Below are 18,842 nucleotides of genomic sequence, written 5' to 3' on the forward strand. Positions count from 1 at the left end.
GGGATTGAACCCAGGACTGCTCAGGACCTTCGTATTGTGAGGCAGACGCACTAACCCCTCTTCCACCGTGCAGAGGGGTTATATATATATATATATATATATATATATATATATATATATATATATATATGGTAACACTTTAGTATGGGTAACACATATGGGTAACACATAACAACAATAATTAGTTGCTTATTAACATGCAAATTAGTAACATATTGGCTCTTAATTAGTCATTATTAAGTACTTATTAATGCCTTATTCTGCATGGCCTTATTATACAACCAGTATGCCAATAACTATGAGTTTTCCCTCAATAACCTCAGAATTATTGCTTATTAGTAACTCTAAACCTAACCCTAAACCTAACCCTTATATGTTCCCCGGGTGTCCAAATAACTTTAAATTCTTAATTTTATATACATACAAAGTCGTTGTTACTTTTATAAGCAACTAATTAATGGTGAATATGTTCCCCATACTAAAGTGCTACCATACATACATATACATATAAACACTTTTTTATATATATATTATAATGTATATAATAAATATATGCATGTATTCTGATATATGAGATGTAATAGTTATTAATATTAAATATAAAACACAGCACACATCTCAGAGTTGTTCAAACAAACCTTTTGTTTTAGTTTTCATGCGAACTCGGTCGAGATATGACATGCTGGAAATTATTTTAGTAATTCAAACATATATATATATATATATATATATATATATATATATATGTATATATATATATATATATGACTAAAATAATTTCCTGCATGTCATATCTCGACCGAGTTCGCATGAAAACTAAAACAAAAGGTTAGTTTGAACAACTCTGATAAAACTAACAAGAAAATACATTACATTTGTGCTGTGTTTTAAAATATATAATTATTAAATGTATAATATATTAGAATATTTAAATACATATATATTTCTATATATATTGTATATTTTATAAATTTATATTTTTTAATATATTCCAATTTTACGTGAACATAAAAATGAAAGTTAAACTGTTTAAAAAAAATGTTTTTATTGCTCTTTGACACTGAAAAAGAAATACACAGTTAGATTTTTTTCCCTCCAAAATACAGTAAAGCAAAAACGTTAGTTTATTAATTTCCATGCATGAAAACAACATTCACACTGAGCAAAAAGTGTGTCGCCACAATTATGACCCTCATATTCCTTCAGTCCCTCCAGGATTTCCTCATGTCGCAAACGTGCCAATTCATGCAAATTCAACCAATCCCTGTAAATTACGCGTCACTTCGCAACTTTTCCCCACACATTTTGGCGAATCAAATGAGTCTCTGAGCAGCACTCAGACGCACACATCGGCTGTCTCAGCAAAATGTGTGTTTGTTTATTGTGTAGACCAAGCAGGAACAACAACGTGGAACAATATTTCAACTTTATTGATCAAATGGCACAATTGTTGTTCTCCCGCCTGGCTCAGACCTACTTCCTGTTCCTGTCTACAGTGTTAAGCTTTCTGGGTAATGTAGTATATTAACATTTAGTTCCTAGTTTACATGTATTTATTTATCTATTTAACCTTTATTTATCCAGGGTAAGACAATTAAGACATTTCTTTTTGCAACGCTGACCTAGCAAAGAGGCAGCATTTACATGTTAGAGATGTTGAAGTGTGATGATAATCTTCCATCATCTGTCATTTACCAACAAAAAATAGCGCCAAAGGTCGCTCTCAACAGTTCACAAATGCGCAGATAAACGTGTTGGAACATAAAAATGAATGTTTAAGATGGACAAACACGTGTAAAACATACACAGAGAATGTCTGCAACCTGGTGTTTCTTTGAATAATTATTACTATTCCATTCATTTTCTACCGCTTGTCCCTTTCGGGGTTCGCGGGGGGTGATGGAGCCTATCTCAGCTGCATTCGGGCAGAAGGCGGTGTACACCCTGGACAAGTCGCCACCTCATCGCAGGGCCAACACAGATAGGCAGACAACATTCACACTCACATTCACACACTAGGAGTTATAATTCAAACAATACAGTAATTTGACAATGAGCTCTTAAAATGTGCCCTTACTGCCATCTAGTGTCTTCTTTTAAGTATGCGTGGTGTAAAGCGAGTAAGACATCAATACAGTATCTATTTTTTTCCCCCTTTTTTTGCTGAAATTGTGTACCTTTTGAGGTTTCGGTTACAAAGAACACTCACAACTTTGCTAACACACAAAATCACAACACATTCAATCTTATTGAAAAACAATCAGCCTCAAAACATGGCAAACACTGAAAAAGCTGCCGCCAAGGATCACAAAAACAGAAGGGACTTGTTATAGTGAATTATGATAGTGTTGTAAATATAGGACCTCTCACTCCATTTATATATGAATTTATTTCCGTCAAAACATATGCTACCAAAATATCCATACGATAATAAAAACTCCCCTTAAATTAAATGACACTATGTACAATAGAAATATCAATTCCACATCCCTGAGTGTCAGTAGTTTGTACGTGCAGATTACTGCATGCTAACTGAGCATTACTGCTATGATATTCATCATACTTGTTCTCTGTTCCAAGTCCTGGCAAAGAATCCACCAGCAGTTCCATCAGAAGTAGTCAGAGAGTACCAGGATGTAGACAATTGACAGGAATGAAAGGTTCCGTTACAACACTTCATCCTCGTGTGCGTGACTCTGCTCGTCCTCGTCTTTTAGCAGTTGCTGGTATTTTCTTTTGAAAAAGCCAAACTAGGGACAGAAAGAGAAATATTACAAAAATATAACAAAGTACACCTGAGATCTAATGAAAGAGTTTACAAAATGTCCATAAATATGACATATTTGCTCCTTCTCCAAGTACTATGATTTTTATTTTGTTGCGTAAAATAGTCTTAGAACTACAAACCCCAAAACCAGTGAAATTGGCACGTTGTGAAAATGGTAAATAAACACAGAATACAATGATTTGCAAATCCTTTTCAACCTATATTTAATTGAATAGACTGCAAAGACAATATATTTAATGTTCGAACTGAGAAACTTTGTTATTGTTTGCAAATATTAGCTCATTTGGAATTTTATGCCTGCAACATATTTCAAAAAAGCTGGCACAAGTGGCAAACAAGACTGAGAAAGTTGAGGAATGCTCATCAAACACTTATTTGGAACATCCCACAGGTGAGCAGGCTAATTGGGAACAGGTGGGTGCCATGATTGGGTATAAAAGCAGCTTCCATGAAATGCTCAGTCATTCACAAACAAGGATGGGGCGAGGGTCACCACTTTGTCAACAAACGCGTGAGCAAATTGCCCAACAGTTTAAGAACAACATTTCTCAATGTGCTATTGCAAGGAATTTAGGGATTTCACCATCTACGGTCCGTAATATCATCAAAAGGTTCAGAGAATCTAAAGAAATCACTGCATGTAAGCAGCAAGGCCGTGACCTTCGATCCCTCAGGCGGTACTGCATCAACAAGCGACATCAGTGTGTAAATGATATCACCACATGGGCTCAGGAACACTTCAGAAAACCACTGTCAGTAACTACAGTTTGTCACAACATCTGTAAGGGCAAGTTAAAACTCTACTATGCAAAGCCAATGCCATTTATCAACAACACCCAGAAACGGTGCCGGCTTGCTGGGCCCGAGCTCATCTAAGATCGACTGATGCAAAGTGGAAAAGTGCTCTGTGGTCTGACGAGTCCACATTTCAAATTGTTTTTGGAAACTGTGGACGTCGTGTCCTCCGGACCAAAGAAGAAAAGAACCATCCGGATTGTTCTAGGCGCAAAGTTCAAAAGCCAGCATCTGTGATGGTATGGGGGTGTATTAGTGCCCAAGGCATGGGTAACTTACACATTTGTGAAGGCACCATTAATGCTGAATGGTACATACAGGTTTTGGAGCAACATATGTTGCCATCCAAGAAACGTTATCATGGACGCCCCTGCTTATTTCAGCAAGACAATGCCAAGCCACGTGGTAACAACAGCGTGGCTTCATAGTAAAAGAGTGCGGGTACTAGACTGGCCTGCCTGCAGTCCAGACCTGTCTCCCATTGAAAATGTGTAACGCAATATGAAGCCTAAAATACCACAACGGAGGTATAATTGTTGAACAAATTAAGATGTACATCAAGCAAAAATGGGAAATAATTCCACCTGAAAAGCTTCAAAAATTGGTCTCCTCAGTTCCCAAACATTTACTGAGTGTTGTTAAAAGGAAAGGCCATGTAACACAGTGGTAAAAATGCCCCTGTGACGACTTTTTTGCAATGCGTTGCTGCCCATCCATCCATCCATTTTCTACCGCTTATCCCTTTTGGGGTCGCGGGGGGCGCTGAGCCATTAAATCCTAAATTAATGATTATTTGAAAAAAAAAAATCAAGTTTCTGAGTTCGAACAATAAATATCTTGTCTTTGCAGTCTATTCAATTGAATATACACTATATTGCCAAAAGTATTTGGCCACCTGTCTTGACTCACATATGAACTTAAAGTGCCATCCCATTCCTAACACAATAGGGTTCAATATGATGTCGGTCCACCTTTTGCAGCTATTACAGCTTCAACTCTTCTGGCAAGGCTGTCCACAAGGTTGCAGATTGTGTTTATAAGAATTTTCCACCATTCTTCCAAAAGCGCATTGGTGAGGTCACCCACTGATGTTGGTCGAGAAGGCCTGGCTCTCAGTCTCCGTTCTAATTAATCCCACACCATCCACACCAGACTCTGTCATCCATGTCTTTATGGACCTTGCTTTGTGCACTGGTGCACAGAAATGTTGGAAGAGTAAGGGGCCCACTCCAAACTGTTCCCACAAGGTTGGGAGCATGGAATTGTCTGAAATGTTTTGGTATATTGGAGCATTCAAAGTTCATTTAATTGGAATTAAGAGGCCAAGCCCAACTCCTGAAAAACAACCCCACACCATAACTCCTATTTCACCCAATTTCACACTCGGCACAATGCAGTCCGAAATGTACCGTTCTCCTGGCAACCTCCAAACCCAGACTCGTCCATCAGATTGCCAGATGGAAAAGCGTGATTCATCGATCCAGAGCACATGTCTCCACAGCTCTAGAGTCCAGTGGTGACGTGCTTTACACCACTGCCATACATCACTTGGTGATGTATGGCTTAGATGCAGCTGCTCGGCCATGGAAACCCATTCCATGAAGCTTTCTGTGTACTGTACGTGGGCTAATTGGAAGGTGACATGAAGTTTGGAGCTCTGTAGCAACTGACTGTGCAGAAAGTCTTTGCACTAGGCCAGGGGTCGGCAACCTTTATCACTTAAAGAGCCATTTTGACCAGTTTCACAAATTAAAGAAAACAATGGGAGCCACAAAAATCTTTTGAAATTTAAAATGAAATAACACTGCATTCAAAGTTTTTTTTTTGCTTTGTGCTATGTATAAACCAGGGGTCTCAGACACGCGGCCCTCATTTTAATAAGAAAATTGTATGTTAGTGCGGCCCGCGAGTTTAAATGAATGGTACTTTAAAGCGTCATACTTGTCAAACCTCCCGATTTTTCCGGCGGATTCCGAATTTCAGGGCAAGTATCCTCTCGAACGTGCTGTGATGGTACGGCATTTAGCGCCCACTACAACCAGCGTGCCGGCACAGTCACACGTTGAATGGGGCTTCTGCTTGCTCACATAAGTGACAGCAAGGCATACTTGGTCAACAGCCACACAGGTTACACTGACGGTGGCGGTATAAAACAACTTTAACACTCTTACTAATAATGCGCCACACTGTGAACCCACACCAAACAAGAATGACAAACACATTTCGGGAGAACATCTGCACCGTAACACAACATAAACACAACAGAACAAATACCCAGAATCCCATGCAGCCCTAACTCTTCCGGGCTACATTATACACCCCCGCTACTAAACCCCGCCAACCTCAACCGATGCACAGGGGGGGGGGGATGTGTGAGGGAACAGGATTGGGGTGGGGGCGGGGTTTGGTGGTAGCAGGGGTGTATAATGTAGCCCGGAAGAGTCAGGGCTGCATGGGATTCTGGGTATTTGTTCTGTTGTGTTAAGGTGCAGATGTTCTCCCAAAATGTGTTTGTCATTCTTGTTTGGTTTTGGTTCAAAGTGTGGCGCATTATTAGTAAGAGTGTTAAAGTTGTTTTATATGGCCACCGTCAGTGTGACCTGTGTGGCTGTTGAGCAAGTATGCCTTGCTGTCACTTACGTGTGCAAGCAGAAGATGCATACAACATGAGGCTGGACTGTCACGCTGTTTATACAGATTGTGGAGGGCGCCAAATGCTGTACCATCATGACACGCCCTTATTAGTATTGTAAGGGTGAAAATCGGAGAATATTGATCCCGGGAGTTTTCTATGAGAGGCACTGAAATCCGGAAGTCTACCGGGAAAATCGGAAATCGGGAGGGTCGGCAAGTACACAGCTGAACCGCTTCAGAGTGATCAAAGAGCCGCATGCGGCTCCGGAGCCGCGGGTTGCCGACCCCTGCACTAGGCTGACCCCTCTCTGTCAGTTACGTGGCCTACCACTTGGTGGCTGACTTGCTGTTGTTCCCAAACTCTTCACTTTTCTTATAATAAAGCTCACAGTTGACTTTGGAATACTTAGGAGCGAGGAAATTTCACGACTGGATTTGTTGCACAGGTGGCATCCTATGACAGTTCCACGCTGGAAATCACTCAGCTCCTGAGAGAGGCCCATTCTTTCACAAATGTTTGTAGAAACAGTCTCCATGCCTAAGTGCTTGATTTTATACACCAAGTGATTAGGACACCTGATTCTCATCATTTGGATGGGTGGCCAAATACTTTTGGCAATATAGTGTAAGTTGAAAAGGAATGGCAAATCATTGAATTCTGTTTTTATTTACGAATTACACAACGTGCCAACTTCACTGGTTTTGGGTTTTGTAGTACTAGAACTATTTTATTTTATTGTGTGAACTAGCCCGAGTACTAGTACTATTTTATTTTATTTTATTGTGTGACCTACTCCCAGAACTGGTAATGTCTTATTTTATTGTGTAAAGTAGTTCTAGTACTAGTAGACTTAGTCTTGGACTTAGACAAACAAGGGAAATTGTTCCACACAGTAGCTCAGTTACAAAGGATGGAAAGGGTAAGGGTGGAAAGGATAATGCAGGTATAAAGTAGACTAAAAATGTACCATTGTAGCAATATAAAATATAGCATATATGTAATATTTACATATTATATATACAGTGTATAATATATACTGATATATTATATTAATATATTATATTATATAATACTGTTTTATTTAATTTTATTGTGTGAAATAGCCCTAGTACTAGTACTGTTTTATTTGATTTTATTGTGTGACCTAGTCCTAGTACTGTTTTATTTTATTGTGTGAAATAGTGCTAGTACTAGTACTGCTTTATTTTATTTTATTGTGTGAAATAGTCCTAGTACTAGTTATATTTTATTTCATTCTGTGAACTAGTCCTAGTACTAGTACTGTTTTATTTTATTGTGTGAAATAGCCCTAGTACTAGACTATTTTATTTTATTGTGGGAAATAGCCCTAATACTAGTACTGTTTTATTTTACTGTGGGAACTAGCCCTAGTACTAGCACTGTTATACATAGTCCTAGGACTATTTTGTTTTTGTGTGAACTAGTACTAGTACTGTTCTATTTTATTGTATGAAATAGTCCTAGCACTAGTACTGTTTTATTTTATTTTAATGTGTGAACTTAGACTTATACTTAGACTTCCTTTTATTGTCATTCAAATTTTAACTTTACAGTACAGATAAGAACGAAATTGTGTTGCATTAGCTCGTTGAAGTAAAGGACAGAACTAGTCCTAGTATTAATTTTATTATGATAACTAGTCCTAGTACTATTTATTACAGCCATAAAAATATGTATATATATTTTGTGTAAACTAGTCCTAGTACGAGTACTATTTTATTGTGTTGTGTTAACTGACTAGTACGATGACATTTTGTAATTTTTTTGCGTGAACTGGTCTTAGAACTATCCATCCATCCATTTTCTACCGCCTGTCCCGTTCGGGATCACGGGGGTGCTGGAGCCTATCTCAGCTGCATTCGGGCGGAAGGCGGCGTACACCCTGGACAAGTCCCCACCTCATCAGAGGGTCTTAGTACTTAGTACTATTATTTTATTGTGTGAACTGGTCTTAGTACGCGTACTATATTAATTCTATGGTGTGAACTGGTCTTAGTACTATATTATTCTATTGTGTGAACTGGTCTTAGTACTAGTACTGTATTATTCTATTGTGTGAACTGGTCTTAGTACTAGTACTATATTATTATATTGTGTGAACTGGTCTTAGTACTCATACTATATTGTTTTATTGTGTGAACTGGTCTTAGTACTAGTACTATATTATTTTATTGTGTGAACTGGCCTTAGTACTAGTACTATATTATTTTATTGTGTGAACTGGTCTTAGTACTCGTGCTGTATTATTCTATTGTGTGAACTGGTCTTAGTACACGTACTATATTATTCTATCGTGTGAACTGGTCTTAGTACCAGTACTGTATTATTCTATTGTGTGAACTGGTCTTAGAACTAGTACTATATTATTATATTGTGTGAACTGGTCTTAGTACTAGTACTATATTGTTTTATTGTGTAAACTGGTCTTCGTACTAGTACTATTATTCTATTGTGTCAACTGGTCTTAGTACTTGTGCTATAATATTCTATTGGGTGAACTGGTCTTAGTACTAGTACTATATTATTCTATTGTGTGAACTGGTCTTAGTACTATATTGTTTGAATTGGTCTTAATACTCGTGCTATATTATTTTATTGTGTGAACTGGTCTTAGTACTAGTACTGTATTATTTTATTGTGTGAACTGGTCTTCATACACGTACTATATTAATTATATGGTGTGAACTGGTCTTAGTACTATATTATTCTATTGTGTGAACTGGTCTTAGTACTAGTACTGTATTATTATATTGTGTGAACTGGTCTTAGTACTAGTACTATATTATTCTATTGTGTGAACTGGTCTTAGTACTCATACTATATTGTTTTATTGTGTGAACTGGTCTTAGTACTAGTACTATATTATTTTATTGTGTGAACTGGTCTTAGTACTAGTACTATATTATTTTATTGTGTGAACTGGTCTTAGTACTCGTGCTGTATTATTCTATTGTGTGAACTGGTCTTAGTACACGTACTATATTATTCTATCGTGTGAACTGGTCTTAGTACTAGTACTATATTATTCTATTGTGTGAACTGGTCTTAGTACTAGTACTATATTATTCTATGGTGTGAACTGGTCTTAGTACTCATACTATATTATTCTATTGTGTGAACTGGTCTTAGTACCAGTACTGTATTATTCTATTGTGTGAACTGGTCTTAGAACTAGTACTATATTATTATATTGTGTGAACTGGTCTTAGTACTAGTACTATATTGTTTTATTGTGTAAACTGGTCTTCGTACTAGTACTATTATTCTATTGTGTCAACTGGTCTTAGTACTTGTGCTATAATATTCTATTGGGTGAACTGGTCTTAGTACTAGTACTATATTATTCTATTGTGTGAACTGGTCTTAGTACTATATTGTTTGAATTGGTCTTAATACTCGTGCTATATTATTTTATTGTGTGAACTGGTCTTAGTACTAGTACTGTATTATTTTATTGTGTGAACTGGTCTTCATACACGTACTATATTAATTATATGGTGTGAACTGGTCTTAGTACTATATTATTCTATTGTGTGAACTGGTCTTAGTACTAGTACTGTATTATTCTATTGTGTGAACTGGTCTTAGTACTAGTACTATATTATTCTATTGTGTGAACTGGTCTTAGTACTCGTGCTGTATTATTCTATTGTGTGAACTGGTCTTAGTACACATACTATATTATTCTGTTGTGTGAACTGGTCTTAGTACTAGTACTATATTATTCTATCGTGTGAACTGGTCTTAGTACTTCCATCCATCCATCCATTTTCTACCGCTTATTCCCTTTGGGGTCGCGGGGGGGCGCTGGAGCCTATCTCAGCTACAATCGGGCGGAAGGCGGGGTACACCCTGGACAAGTCGCCACCTCATCGCAGGGCCAACACAGATAGACAGACAACATTTACACTCACATCCACACACTAGGGCCAATTTAGTGTTGCCAATCAACTTATCCCCAGGTGCATGTCTTTGGAGGTGGGAGGAAGCCGGAGTACCCGGAGGGAACCCACGCAGTCACGGGGAGGACATGCAAACTCCACACAGAAAGATCCCGAGCCCGGGATTGAACCCAAGACTACTCAGGACCTTTGTATTGTGAGGCAGATGCACTAACCCCTCTGCCACCGTGAAGCCCGGTCTTAGTACTTGTACTATATTATTATATTGTGTGAACTGGTCTTAGTACTAGTACTATATTATTTTATTGTGTGAACTGGTCTTAGTACTAGTACTATATTATTCTATTGTGTGAACTGGTCTTAGTACTCGTGCTATAATATTCTATTGTGTGAACTGGTCTTAGTACTAGTACTATATTGTTTGAACTGGTCTTAATACTTGTGCTATATTATTCTATTGTGTGAACTGGTCTTAGTACTAGTTACTACTTGTTAAAAATGTAGCTAAGCAACTGCCAAGCTACTGGAAAATGTAGTTAAGCTACAAAGCTTAGCTGCATGTAGCTATTTACTGACCATCGCTGCTAACTAACTGATTAATTACGTGGCTAATCAATAAAGTGACTGTTTGTCTGAGGGACTCATCAAATGACTGACTAATAACTCAATTAATAAAAAATAATTTATTAAAACGAATAACACTAACTATTAAACTGTCTGAATGACTAGCTAACTGGCTAACAAAGCAAATAACAGGCTAGCTAAGAAGTGGCTAACTGAGTGATCTTACTGAACTTAAATAGGGTTTCTGTTCTGCAGATAAGATAAGCTACAGTACTATGAACAACAAAGTTGGGAGGTGATACGAAAGATTTCTGAGCTAACCTTCCACAGCAGAGCGACAGCAAGGCCCAGGAGTATTAGACCAGCGATCACACTGCCAACAATCACGCCTACGGGAACGACTCCTTTCTCTCCTGGTTTACTCACTGTCACCACCACCTGTTGGCAAGCACACATTCAAACATGGCCGTCATTCCTTCATGAAGCCTTAAATATGCTAAATTCTTCAAGAGCTCAAAAATACGTTCATTTCTTCAAGAGGAATTAATATGTGACAATACCGGCAGCTCTTTCAGGCCGATGATGAGTAAATCAGGGTTGGAGGTCTCCACATCAACCGTGGAGATGAGCTCAGTGGTCTGATAGACAGCCTGCACGCACACGCACACGCACACGCACACGCACACGCACACGCACACGTACACACACACACACACACACACACACACACACAAATTGTCACATTAAAATCCGGCATTTGGTATGAAACATAACGGAGAGATAAGTGTCATCAATACCTTAATAAACGTGCCGCTCCAGATCCTTGTTTTGACTTTGACGTAGTAGTCGCTGGTGACGTCCATGTCTTTAAGGAGACATTTGATGTCCTCACACTTGGCGCGCTGGCAATCCTGTCAGCAAACACAGCAAGTGCTCAGTGATGCAACTATGGAATGACATACATCTTTAAATAATTATTGAAATGTGTCATTCATTCATCAAAATTAAATACTTAGATGTGTGACTAAATAATTTAACATAAAATTATACATTTAAATATTTGTTATATCCTATTTACCGGTAATTATTTTACCATTTAATCAATTATTTCACAAGTTAAGATTTGAAGCATCTCTTGTTTTTAATAATTATTTCACAATTTTTTTATTATAATTTATTTAATTATTTGTGTGAACCCGTGAGGCAACTTCATGAAATGTATTCGTCAAAATTATTTAATTATTCACATTTTAATGGTTTATTTCATGATTTGATTTTTCACATTTTGATTCATTAATATCATGATTAATTATTTATTCATTATTAATGTATTATTGAGTTATATCAAATCTAATTGATTCTCTCTCATGAATTTAAATTTAATTAAATACAATTTATTTAATTTAGTTAATTTAAACACTGAAATAATTCAACACATATTTTCATTAAATCATTTGATGACACATTTAATTACACATTTTTGTAATAAATTCCAACTTTAAATAGTTAATGACATATTTATAGTAATTACTTAAATATGTTCCAATTTCAATGAATTACTGACATATATAAATGTATTACTTAAACGTGTCACTAATTCATCATGGAATTAAATACTCAAACGTTTGATTGGGACGGTGTGGCGCCGTTGGGAGAGTGGCCGTGCCAGCAACCTGAGGGTTCCTGGTTCAATCCCCACCTTCTACCAACCTCGTCACGTCCGTTGTGTCCTTGAGCAAGACACTTCACCCTTGCTCCTGATTGTTCGTGGTTAGCGCCTTGCATGGCAGCTACCGCCATCAGTGTGTGAATGTGTGAATGTGAAAATAGTGTCAAAGCGTTTTGAGTACCTTGAAGGTAGAAAAGCGCTATACAAGTATAACCCATTTACCATTAAACAATTTAACATCAAATTATACATTTAACTATTTAATTGTCCCATGTATTATTTTAACATTTAATCAGTCATTAACCATTAATGATTGGTTTCCAAGTTTGAATGATCCCATGTTTTGGTTATTTCATGATTTAAATATTTCATGAATTATTTATTGAATTAGTTGTTTATGTCATGAAATTGTGGAAGCTTCATTAATTTGATCTGTCAAAATTATTTAATTAGTTCACAATTTAATGATTTATTTCACAATTTGAAATATGTTATGTTTTGATGAAGTAGTTCAGGATTTAATTATTTGTTTCTTTATGAACCTGTGTGGCACCTTCATAAACTGCATCTGTCAAAATTATTTAATTCATTATTTCACAATTTAATGGTTTATTTCATGTTTTGATTAATTATTTTATAATTTAATTATCTTGTTATGTACTTGATTCATTACTTATTCATTCCATGAACCCTGTGTGGCAGTTTCATGAAATTATATTTCAATTACATTTAACTTAAATACTGAAATAGTTAAATGACTCAGTAAATATTTTTGATAAAAATAATATTAAATATTATTAATTAAAATAACAAATTCATGTATTAAATTCAAATTTTAATAAATGAATGACATATATTAAATCATTATTTAAGGATGTGTTTATTAGTTTCATTCTGGGCCATTTGACACTCCATCACACTATGTGAGGCTTCCCTATCTGACCAAACAAAAGGGGACCAACCAGCTTCTCGATGCCTCTGAGACTCTCTTCAGTGAAAGACACTTGCTGGTTCTTAACGCCGACCTTCAGCGGGTCCACCAGGCTGCTGGAATCACAGCTGATAGAACCTCCCTGCATATTAACAAGTAATATTCCATTTCTGAAGTATTGCAATAGATGCTCATATTATAGACAAGGGTGTTTATTGCCCGAAACTTAAAAGATGACAGAATGTTAATTGGAAGCAGGCAATAACATTTTAGAATTTGATAACTCAACTTTACCAATGTTTTGGAGTGCATGAGAAAGTGGAAGATCACATATTGTATATTGCGCAGCAATGTTGTAACATTGTTAACGAGCAAACGTCCTAGTGAGCATTATTACTGTCACTGAGTTTAATGCAAACAACAGTGTGAGCATACTTGCCAACCTTGAGACCTCCAATTTCGGGAGGTGGGGGGTGGGGGCGTGGTTAAGAGGGGAGGAGTATATTTACAGCTAGAATTCACCAAGTCAAGTATTTCATATATACAGGTAAAAGCCAGTAAATTAGAATATTTTGAAAAACTTGATTTATTTCAGTAATTGCTTTCAAAAGGCATAACTTGTACATTATATTTATTCATTGCACACAGACTGATGCATTCAAATGTTTATTTCATTTAATTTTGATGATTTGAAGTGGCAACAAATGAAAATCCAAAATTCCGTGTGTCACAAAATTAGAATATTACTTAAGGCTAATACAAAAAAGGGATTTTTAGAAATGTTGGCCAACTGAAAAGTATGAAAATGAAAAATATGAGCATGTACAATACTCAATACTTGGTTGGAGCTCCTTTTGCCTCAATTACTGCGTTAATGCGGCGTGGCATGGAGTCGATGAGTTTCTGGCACTGCTCAGGTGTTATGAGAGCCCAGGTTGCTCTGATAGTGGCCTTCAACTCTTCTGCGTTTTTGGGTCTGGCATTCTGCATCTTCCTTTTCACAATACCCCACAGATTTTCTATGGGGCTAAGGTCAGGGGAGTTGGCGGGCCAATTTAGAACAGAAATACCATGGTCCGTAAACCAGGCACGGGTAGATTTTGCGCTGTGTGCAGGCGCCAAGTCCTGTTGGAACTTGAAATCTCCATCTCCATAGAGCAGGTCAGCAGCAGGAAGCATGAAGTGCTCTAAAACTTGCTGGTAGACGGCTGCGTTGACCCTGGATCTCAGGAAACAGAGTGGACCGACACCAGCAGATGACATGGCACCCCAAACCATCACTGATGGTGGAAACTTTACACTAGACTTCAGGCAACGTGGATCCTGTGCCTCTCCTGTCTTCTTCCAGACTCTGGGACCTCGATTTCCAAAGGAAATGCAAAATTTGCATGGTTGGGTGATGGTTTGGGGTGCCATGTCATCTGCTGGTGTCGGTCCACTCTGTTTCCTGAGATCCAGGGTCAACGCAGCCGTCTACCAGCAAGTTTTAGAGCACTTCATGCTTCCTGCTGCTGACCTGCTCTATGGAGATGGAGATTTCAAGTTCCAACAGGACTTGGCGCCTGCACACAGCGCAAAATCTACCCGTGCCTGGTTTACGGACCATGGTATTTCTGTTCTAAATTGGCCCGCCAACTCCCCTGACCTTAGCCCCATAGAAAATCTGTGGGGTATTGTGAAAAGGAAGATGCAGAATGCCAGACCCAAAAACGCAGAAGAGTTGAAGGCCACTATCAGAGCAACCTGGGCTCTCATAACACCTGAGCAGTGCCAGAAACTCATCGACTCCATGCCACGCCGCATTAACGCAGTAATTGAGGCAAAAGGAGCTCCAACCAAGTATTGAGTATTGTACATGCTCATATTTTTCATTTTCATACTTTTCAGTTGGCCAACATTTCTAAAAATCCCTTTTTTGTATTAGCCTTAAGTAATATTCTAATTTTGTGACACACGGAATTTTGGATTTTCATTTGTTGCCACTTCAAATCATCAAAATTAAATGAAATAAACATTTGAATGCATCAGTCTGTGTGCAATGAATAAATATAATGTACAAGTTACACCTTTTGAATGCAATTACTGAAATAAATCAAGTTTTTCAAAATATTCTAATTTACTGGCTTTTACCTGTATATTGTGGTACCTGATTCTCACCAAGACACAGGATTGGTTTTGCAGCAAGCCGAAAAGGGCATTTATTGTACAAGTCTTTTTAGGAAGGGCGGGATGTGGAATTAGCAAACTTAAAGTGTCCATTAATAAACATAAATATCTCCCATCTGGGGCTCTCAGTCCTTCAAACAGCACACTTTTTTAAAGGTCAAAGGTCATTGCCGCCTGATGCACCTGCCTTGACACAGAGGAGAGCCAGACCTGAATGAGGCAGAGTTAAGAACAGTTTGTAGATGGGCCCCACCTGGCCGCACAGCTGGTGGCACTTCAGGCTGATTGAGCAGGTACAGGGGAATGTACCGCCCCTCGATGATGCGGCCAAGGCTGGGGCGTTGTCCTCTGCTTTCCACTCTGCCTCCATGCCCTGGCTCCTCCCCTGTGAGGTGCCTACCTGTCAGGCGGTGCTTGAGTGAGACTCCACATATCCCCCCCCTAAGCTCGCCGGTCGGTCCGGGAGCTTCTTTGTCCTCTTCATAGAGCCGGGACATGGCGTCTGCATGTGGGATCGCCTTCCCAGGCCGATATTCCACGGTGAAGTGGTAATTCTGTAGTTCCAGGAACCAGCGTGTGACGCGATCGTTTCGATCCTTATTTGTGGACATCCACTTCAAGGGGGCGTGGTCTGTTACCAAGGTGAAGGTCCTACCCCATAGGTAGTAGCGGAGGTGGTGTATTGCCCATTTGACTGCCAAGCACTCCTTAACCACTGTGGCATAGTTTCGCTCATGGCTCTGGAGCTTCAGACTAATAAATGTCACTGGGTGTTCCTCTCCATCCACGAGCTGGGCGAGCACGGCTCCAATTCCCGTGCCTGAGGCGTCAGTGTGGAGGATGAACGGCTGACTGAAGTCGGGGGCTTTCAACACCGGTTCTTCACATAGGGCTTTCTTCAACATCTTGAAGGCAGTCTCGGCCTCAGCCGTCCAGGTGACATGATGGGGCAATTTGTTCCGTGTCAGTTCATACATCGGTGTTGCAATCGTAGAGAAATTTTTAATAAACTTTTGATAATATGATACCAGGCCAATAAATGATTTTACTTGCTTTTTTGTCAAGGGTCGGGGCCATTCCCTGATGCGCTCCTCTTTGCGGGCCTGGGGTTTTACGCAGCCTCTTCCTATGGTGTAGCCAAGATAATCAGTCTCAGTCAGACCCACTCGGCACTTCTTAGCGTTGACAGTCAGTCCGGCACGTCTAAGGGCTCCTAGGACTGCGTCAAGATGCTGGAGATGGAGAGACCAGCTGGTGCTGTGAATCACAATATCGTCTCGGTAGGCGGCTGCGTATTCTTGGTGGGGCCGTAGAACTCGGTCCATCATCCTCTGGAATGTTGCCGGGGCCCCGTGGATCCCGAACGGCAAGACAGTATATTGGAATAGCCCCTCGGGTGTGGAGAAAGCCGTTTTAGGTTTCGCCCTTTCCGTCAATGGCACCTGCCAGTAGCCCTTGGTCAGGTCCAGGGTGCTGACGAAACGAGCATGTCCGAGCCGCTCTATCAGCTCATCTACTCTGGGCATGGGATAAGCGTCATACAGTGAAATCTCATTCAATTTGCGAAAGTCATTACAAAATCTCAGGGACCCGTCTGGTTTTGGCACAATAACAATCGGGCTGGACCATGGACTATGGGATTCCTCTATTACTCCAAGTTCTAACATTTTCTTTACCTTTTCTTTTATAGCCGCCCGCCTGGCTTCTGGGATTTGGTAGGGCCTTTGTCTTATCACCTTTCCGGGTTTGGTCTCAATGTCATGTTTGATCGCCTGGGTCCTTCCTGGCAGTTCCGAGAGGCGGTCCTGGTTCCGTCCCAGAAGTTCTTTCACCTCCTGCTTTTGGGACGGGGAGAGGTCCTCTCCTATAGGTACCGAGGGAGTGGTCTGGGGAGAGTGTGCAGTTAAAAATGCAGTAGATGGCAACGGCTCTGCCGCATGCCATTTTTTCAGAATATTTACATGGTAAATTTGGTGACCTTTCCGCCGGCCTGGCTGGTTTACTTTGTAGTTGACGGGGCCCATTCTCTCAATTACCTCATAAGGCCCCTGCCATCTGGCCAAGAACTTGCACTCGCTGGATGGAACTAATACCAGCACTTTTTCCCCAACTTGGAACTCTCGGAGTGTGGCACCTCTGTTATACGTTTTCGCCTGTTCTCTTTGGGCTTTTTCCATATGTTCTCTTACCATGGGCCAGATTTTGCGAGCCCGGGCTTGTAGTTGGGCGACATGGTCGATCACACTGCGGTGTGGTGAGGGTTGGTTCTCCCAGGTCTCTTTCGCAATGTCCAGCACGCCTCGGGGACGTCGGCCATAGACTAGCTCAAAGGGGGAGAAGCCAGTGGACGCTTGGGGCACCTCTCTGATGGCAAAGAGGACATATGGAATGAGGTGATCCCAGTCTTTCCCGTCTTCGTCGGCTACTTTTTTTAGCATCTTCTTCAACGTACTGTTGAAACGTTCCACCAGGCCATCTGTCTGAGGATGATGTATAGAGGTTCGTATGCGTTTCACTTTCAGCCATTTGTACAGCATGGTTAGCACTTGTGACATAAAACATGTGCCCTGGTCCGTTAAAATCTCATCGGCAATTCCCACACGGCTAATCATCATAAACAGTTAATGTGCTATCGCTTTGGCTGAGGCTGAGCGTAGTGGTACAGCCTCAGGATATCGGGTGGCATAGTCTAGTATTACCAGTATGTAGCGATGTCCTCTGGCTGACTTTGGGAGTGGTCCAACGATGTCCATTGCTTGACGTGAGAACGGGGTGCTGATGATGGGGAGCGGGACCAAGGGGTTTCGATAGGTGGGTCTTGGTGCATTCTTTTGGCATTCGGGACAGCCCTTGCAAAAGTCTTCTATGGCTCGTTTCACACCGGGCCAATAGAAGCGGATTATTATGCGGTCATACGTCTTTTGTACACCTAGGTGAGCTCCCAGCTGATGAGTGTGGGCAAGATAAAGCACTCGGGAAATATAAGACTTAGGCACCAGCAGTTGCTCAATTATGTCCCCGCCCTTAGTTAGCACCCCTCTATCCAGAAGGCCATTTTTTTATCAAAAAATACGGTGAATTAAGTGCACTCACCCCTTCACATTTCTGTCCGTCAATTTCCACGACTTGCTGTCGGGCCCAGCTGAGGTTCTGATCATTCCACTGGGCAGTGGCAAACTCGCCCGTTTTTTGGTTGATGCTCTCTTCTGGTACGGGGAACTCCACAAAGGGGTCCCCTTCCTCTTCTGCCTCCTCCTCCTCCTCCTTCCTGCTTTCCCGTCGCTCCTCTTCAGCCGAGCTGTCACTCCGTGGGGCCTCTGACGAGGGCCTAAACGCGGACAGGCTGCAAGCGGTCTCATATTTTTGAGTCC

The 18,842-nt window shown here is 40.0% G+C and overlaps 1 protein-coding gene across 1 annotated transcript in view; it reads right to left on the reverse strand.

Moving 5' to 3' along the window:
- Nucleotides 1-2,370: 2,370 nt before the first annotated feature.
- The window catches only part of itga2.2 (integrin, alpha 2 (CD49B, alpha 2 subunit of VLA-2 receptor), tandem duplicate 2), a 99,203-nt gene continuing 82,731 nt past the window's right edge, over nucleotides 2,371-18,842 (reverse strand). Inside the window, exons 26-30 of the mRNA XM_061986580.1 lie at nucleotides 13,337-13,447; nucleotides 11,503-11,616; nucleotides 11,266-11,355; nucleotides 11,027-11,143; nucleotides 2,371-2,750 (exon numbers count right to left, since the gene is read on the reverse strand). Of these exons, the coding sequence (XP_061842564.1) occupies nucleotides 2,667-2,750; nucleotides 11,027-11,143; nucleotides 11,266-11,355; nucleotides 11,503-11,616; nucleotides 13,337-13,447 (516 nt within the window). The 3' untranslated portion in view covers nucleotides 2,371-2,666. The remainder of the gene's footprint in view (nucleotides 2,751-11,026; nucleotides 11,144-11,265; nucleotides 11,356-11,502; nucleotides 11,617-13,336; nucleotides 13,448-18,842) is intronic.

This window comes from Nerophis lumbriciformis, linkage group LG12 (genome assembly GCF_033978685.3).
Source record: "Nerophis lumbriciformis linkage group LG12, RoL_Nlum_v2.1, whole genome shotgun sequence".
Classification (NCBI taxonomy): domain Eukaryota; kingdom Metazoa; phylum Chordata; class Actinopteri; order Syngnathiformes; family Syngnathidae; genus Nerophis; species Nerophis lumbriciformis.